The sequence below is a fragment of the Conger conger genome, chromosome 3, assembly GCF_963514075.1.
Source record: "Conger conger chromosome 3, fConCon1.1, whole genome shotgun sequence".
Taxonomy (NCBI): domain Eukaryota; kingdom Metazoa; phylum Chordata; class Actinopteri; order Anguilliformes; family Congridae; genus Conger; species Conger conger.
In genome coordinates, this window is record NC_083762.1 from 4987674 (window position 1) to 4994337 (window position 6664).

Sequence of the window (6664 nt, forward strand, 5' to 3'; positions counted from 1 at the left end):
ATTACCTAAATTGATTTGGATAAAAGCATCAGCTAAGAAAGAAATTATTAATAATAATAATAATAATAATAATAATAATAATAATAATATTACCCTTAGCACAGTCTGTACACTAAAGAATGCAATGGTTCACTCCAACATCAGCAGATGTGGTTACAGTTGTATGCGAGTGCATGATTCCTATATATCACTGGATGAGTAAATAAACATCCTTTTTATTGACCGGGACTCCTCAACCCAGAAAGCAGGGCCGGTGTGGGCGCAGGCCTTTGTTCCAGCCAAGCAGCTACACACCTGCTTCTACTAATCAAACACTAGAGTCCTAGCTGAGGGCCTTGATTAGTAGAATCAGGTGTGTACCCGGACAGAGTTATTAAATCACATGACATTATTGTAGAAAATCAACCGTAAACAATCATAGAAAGCAACGTAAACATAAAATATAAAACGGCAGCATCGCTGCATCCCTCAGCACATAATGATGGGGAAATAACAGCGGGTAGCAGCGATTAGCATACAGACAAACAACGCAGTGATACGCAACATGGACGGGTATCTGTCATCACCATGCAAAACTGAAGGCTGGTGGTTCAAGCCTCGCTGTAGCCGTGATAAGATCTGCACCGCAGCCGGGTCGTTGAGCAAGGCCTTCAACCCCCACATTGCTCCACATTACCGCCCAGTCTAATCAACTGTGAGCCTGTTTGGATGAAATGTCACGCATGTGTATAACCGCTACGTAATGTAACGTAGACGGCGTTTAGAGCGAGCGACTCGTCCCTGAGCCTCACACAGCTGATCATGAGCGTCGAGGGCGTCGACACACACGAACGACGACGATCAGGAAACGAAGTTAGCAGCAGCTGTGCGCCTGTGTTTTGCTCTGAAAAGCTTCATCACAGGTTTGCTCAAGGGAGACCGTTTCTTAAACAGGAAGCGGGCGGGTCGGATGCTCCCGGTCTCGTTCAAACTTCACCCCACCTTCCTGCACTCTCCGGCAGATGCAACATTTCTTCATTTTTGTCAACTCACTTCTCCGTCAAACCTTTTAACTTGCACCGAATTACGTATGTTCAGAGCACTGCTTTTCAATCTGTTTATTTGGGCAGCGGCAGCCTAGAGGCTAAGGTACACGACCGTGACCCAGAAGGTTTGTGGTTCAAGACACAGTGTAGTCACGATAAGATTCGCACAGCTGTTGGGGCCCTCGAGCAAAGGTGCCCCAGAGAGCTCCAGGAGGGATTGTCCCCTACTTAGTCTAATCAATTGTAATGCACTTTTTATGGATATGAAACACACACGCCCACACATGCTTGGATGATTTGGCCACAATGTACAGACCTATACTTCCACTTTTTTTTTTTTCGAAGGTATGAACAGAAAAATAATAGAATTACCTTCTTGTGTAAAGTTTTGCCATTCAGCCCAGGAATACTGGCCTTTTCCTGAGACTACAGTAGGTTTGAGGACATGCATAGATGTAGTAGACAAACAAACAATGTTCAGAGTTCCGCTTTAGTTTCATTTACATTTACATTTACATTTTAGTCATTTGGCAGACGCTTTTAATCCAAAGCGACTTACAAGTGCATAGGTTCTACCATAAGTCAGAGCATCACATCCAGAAACTAGCAAAATTGCGAGTTGAGACGGAATCCGCCGGAAAGAGATTTTGGCAAAAGATTGAGTGTGAAATGAAAGCCCAGTCAATGCTGCTTGCAGAAGGTCACTGACTGAGAACAATCTGTCTGCTTCTGTCTCTTTAAAAGGGGCTCCGTTGTACTGTCAATGACGAACAAGGCAGCTCAAAATAGAGCTTCGCCTCTCAAAAGCAGACGTGGACCAGACAGACGGACACCTGCGTTCTTTCACATCAGGTCTGGCTCCCTGGCTGGCTGTCTGTTTCAGGGTTTCGTTAACCGTTCGTCAGCGATCAGGGGCCAGCCTGTAGCCAAGTGGCTAAGGTGCATGACTGGAATGGGTAAGGTTGGCGGTGTAGGCACGATAAGATCAGTGCAGCTGTCGGGCCCTTGGGCAAGGCCCTTAAGCCCACATGAGGTTGCTTTCGATAAAAAGCATCAGCTAGGAGCCGCGGTGGCGCAACAGGCTAAGACGCAGCAGACTTGCGGTTGCAGTTCGCTGCAGTTGCACACCGGGGACCGGGGTTCGATTCTCGGTCCTGCCAAAAGCCAAGTTTGGCCGGCTCACGTGGGGCAGCAATAATTGGCTCACTGCTCCAGAGGGAGGGACTTGGCAGGGTTATTAGATCGCCGCACAATAAGCACCTCGGGCACGAGACGAGACGGCTTGAAGAAGGCGTGTCGCTCTCATTCGGGCCGCCGAGGGACGCGGTACATCTAATACGACTACCTCCAATTGAATCAGACGAGGTACAATTGGCTACCAAATTGGGAGAAAAAGGGAAAAAAATAAATAAATAAATAGAAAAGCATCAGCTAAATAAAAGCATCAGCTAAAGCGCCAGCACACCCTGCGGCTCTCCAGGACCAGGAGTGAGGACCCCAGCATACCCTGCGGCTCTCCAGGACCAGGAGTGAGGACCCCAGCACACCCTGCGGCTCTCCGGGACCAGTGAAATCAGGTGGTGTAGGGCGCGGTCAGAGCAAATGCCTGCATACACTGCGGTCCGCAGGATGTGGAGTCGAGCAGCGCTGCATTAAAGGGTTAAACGTTCTCACCCTCAAACCGCTTCTCATACAGGGTGGGGGGGGCGGGGAGGGCTGGCGGAGAAGCCTGCATCGAAATCTGCCCTTCAAATGATTTACAGTCCATTGTAGAGGTCTTCTTGTTCAGTGCCTCCACATAAATGAATTACATAAATTGTGTTGCCTCTGAGCAACACAAGACGAAATGGTGGGTTTGACCTTCTCAGGGCAAACAGGCAGCATGACACATTGTGGCTCCCTTTCTAATCACTGGGGCACTCGATTGTCCAGTAAAATCTCTACACGGCTCCTGACATCCTGGTCAAATTCCTAACGTGGTTTACCGTGCCAGTGTGACCGGAAAACACATGTAGGCCTAACTCAAAGGACAGATTAAAAACGTATACGCTGGATAACATACAGTATTTATACATTACATTACAGTCATTTTCGACGGCGCTTTTATCCAAAGTGACTTAAAGTTGATTAGACTAAGCAGGGGGACAATCCCCCCCTGGAGCAATGTGGGGCTCAAGGGCCCAATAGCTGCGCTGATCTTATCGTGGCTACACCAGGGCTTGAACCAACAACCTTCCGGATCCCAGGCATGCACCTTAGCCACTAGGCTACAGGCTGTCCCAGTCATGCACCTTAGCCACTAGGCTACAGGCTGTCCCAGTCATGCACCTTAGCCACTAGGCTACAGGCTGTCCCAGTCATGCACCTTAGCCACTAGGCTACAGGCTGCCCCAGTCATGCACCTTAGCCACTAGGCTACAGGCTGTCCCAGTCATGCACCTTAGCCACTAGGCTACAGGCCTACAAGAAGGAACTTCATGGTCTGACGAATCTGATAACACTGCAGATGATCATGATGCCAGTCCATGGGGCTGGGACTCACAGACCCAGACGGGTGCAGACGCTCTTTGACGCACAGTTTGCATGCGGCACAAACAATATCGATGACTAGACCCTTAGATTCTGTGAAATGACAAGAGGGCTTTATCTCGACATCACCACTGATCTGAGTCACACTTCCTATCGCTCCGGCGGTCACGCAGACACATCATATCTCCCCTCGCACCAAGAAACCAAAAAGGAATTGAGTCCGTCTCACCAGGGAGGAAGGAAAGACCCCAAAATTCTACTCACATCCGTTGTGACTCAAATCCGAGAGATTTGTCTGAGCAACATCCGAGTTACTGTACAGTCATTCTTACGCAGTGCACTTCATAAGGATGTACATGCCCTCAAATGGCCTTCCATTCAGTGGCCATGCTTTGTTTAGCTGGATAAAAATCTAATTCTTTAAATCTAGTTTGTTTCATGCCTAAAAAGATGTCCAATCGTGGATGTCAGGGTTTAAACTGCCCACTTAACATGGTTCCCAATTGACTTCCATTCTTTTTTTTTTTCTTTTTTTTTCAGCCAGTAACAGGCTGAGCACCATATGCAACAGACTACCCACAGTTCATAGCACGGTCATTCACAATGGATGAAAGATTTGCAAATTACTGCTACCATTCACAGTTCTATGACCATTACGGCTAATGCCAACACCTGACCAGTCGCAGCCAAAACTGTCACTGGCAACATCCAAGTCACCACTGAGGAGCCCTCAGCAAACGGTTCTGATGCAAGACGAAGTACAGCCACAGAGGCCATGGTGTACTTTATTGTGGGTTGTAGTTCATAACTCTGGACTACAACTCCCATAAGCCTCTCAAACAAACACATGCACTGCAGCTTGTGTGGTTTAGGGGAAGAAATTACTCCAAGTAACATCTCGAGAAAACTCACCCACAGTCAAACAAAGCATGCACACTCCATACTGCTTAAAAAAAACACAAGATCTACCAGCACAGAAAATTATTAAAGTATATTAAAGTGATGCCGAGTAACAATTACACTTTCAACAGCACATTTCACAGAAATTAAACAAGATTTATTCCGGAGCAATGCCACCTGTTTTACTACATTCTTTCAAGTAACTTGGCCTTGAAGGCACACGAGCACAGGCCGGAATTGACCCGAATCATCCAAGCAAATGACCAACCCAATGACCCGTCCGTCAGCTCACTTCCAATGGCACATCTTTCATTCCAGGAGACAAAACCGAGGCTTTGCACAGGATTTCAGAAGCACGGACACTTGCAGCTTTTCCACAATCCAGCAGTGGGTTGCTAATAACCTTTTGCAGACTTATAAGCCCAGTTGCAAAATCGTAAAACCGTACTTCAATAAAGTTGCCCGGTTACTGCATGTCATAGACTCCAGCCTCAAAGACCTGGTTATATTTGAGATTCTAGTTCAGCAAACCAGGCAAACCACCGCAATAGACTTTGGTACCGTTTGACTAAAACAAAAGACAGCAACACAGTCGACAAAATAAATGTTATGCATTGTAGGCCTACTACAAAATACACAATTCATATTTTATTACAGATGATAATGATAGGCGCAATGACAGGAGGAAAATGTAGTCAATGTCCTTTGGAATAGAGGCACATTATGAATTATTTAAATTTCATATCTGAAAAGAACTCTGAACAGCTGCCTCAAATGTGAACACTACCTCCAAATTATGTTTTTGTTGAGATATAGAATTATTTTTCAATCAAAGTACAGTTGAAAGACCAAACATCCACCCCAAGCAATATTAATATTGACCTGGTTATGATGAGGTGCAGAGCAAGAAACTTTTTACCCCTTTCTCCAGAACTCCCCAAAACCCTGAGAACAGACAAACACGCAGTCGTCACACCCAAACTGTACTTACAGGATAAAAAAGAACATCAAGCATTTTCTTTTTGGACATGGCCGTAGCCTCTGTGGAACCCGCAACCCCCAAAAGCAGAGAGAAGCGTGTGTGTGGACCAAGAGGTTACACCCAGCACTTTTCTCAAACTTAAGTTGCACCCCCTGTCACTTCCTGTCAGAACAGGAAGTCTTACCATAGCAACACACCGCAAGGGGAAGTGTGGTTACTATGAGCAAACCCTGTTTGTCTTTTTTTTTTTTTTTTTTTTTGATGTCAGTATATTGATATTGACTGCTTGATGAACACTGCAAACAATTTACTTGATGAACACTGCAAACGAAGTAGTCAATAACCAGAGGGCAAATAATGACTGAGTATAATGAGTGTCTTGACCAAGAGATTTGGATGGAAGACATGTGGTACCTCTTAGTGGGGGGTATTTTATAGTTTATAGTTTCCTCTTTTCTGCAGTACACCTTCAACTTCCTGTTACTGGAATCCCAAATGGATGGTCATCCAAGGCCGACTAGAAGACTAGAAAAATTAAAAAATTAAAAAAGCCCGCCCTAAAAATATGATATACATCTGCACAGGTAGGCTACCACTCCTGATGAGCAAGAGTTCAAAGGTCGACAGCGATTTCCGCGGACGGACGGCGGAGTTTCGGGAACGACGCGCTCACCTTGGTGCGGCTGAGCGGCCGGCTCACGACGAAGGTCCTGTATTTCCCGAATTTCCGGCGAAGGGATTCGCGCGGGGCGAATTGGGAGAGGCCTCTGGAGAGCTCCTGGAAGGTCACCACCTTCTGCGGGACGGTCACAAAATTTACATTACATTACAGTTACTCAGCTGACACTTATCCAAAACGATAAGTTTTGGATAAGCAGGGAACAAAGCCCCCCCCCCCCCCCCCGATCTTATTGTTGCTACACTGGGCCTTGACCTAACAACCTTCCAGGTGCCGGTCGAGCACCTTAGTCACTCGGCAACAGGCTGCAATTTAGCACTGCAGTAATGATGGTTTGTCAAAAGCATCACAGGATAGCGATTCCATAATGAGATGATCACCCTAACAAGCCTTCTGCAATGCTCCTCAGTGACAATTACAGAGGAGGCATGTAGGCTTTGAAATAGGAATTCAAAGGCAATTATATCAACAATAACTGTATACGAGCAGATCTTTTTCTTTTTTTTTTTACACTCCTTAGGGAGGAAATAATTGTGTGGGCATGACTCA

At 46.2% G+C, this 6664-nt stretch overlaps 2 protein-coding genes across 5 annotated transcripts in view; both read right to left on the minus strand.

Moving 5' to 3' along the window:
• LOC133124820 (pre-mRNA-splicing factor RBM22-like) overlaps positions 1 to 6664 on the minus strand; it is a 187365-nt gene that overhangs the window by 92259 nt on the left and 88442 nt on the right. The gene's annotated exons all lie outside the window — the stretch shown is intronic.
• The window catches only part of LOC133124818 (regulator of G-protein signaling 14-like), a 31629-nt gene that overhangs the window by 24298 nt on the left and 667 nt on the right, over positions 1 to 6664 (minus strand). For 3 of the 4 annotated variants that reach the window (XM_061236327.1, XM_061236325.1, XM_061236326.1), the window contains exon 2: positions 6110 to 6232. In XM_061236327.1, coding sequence (XP_061092311.1) covers positions 6110 to 6232 — 123 coding nt within the window. Of the gene's footprint in view, positions 1 to 5445; positions 5575 to 6109; positions 6233 to 6664 lie in introns of those variants that run through there. The other variant, XM_061236328.1, reaches the window with a different exon arrangement.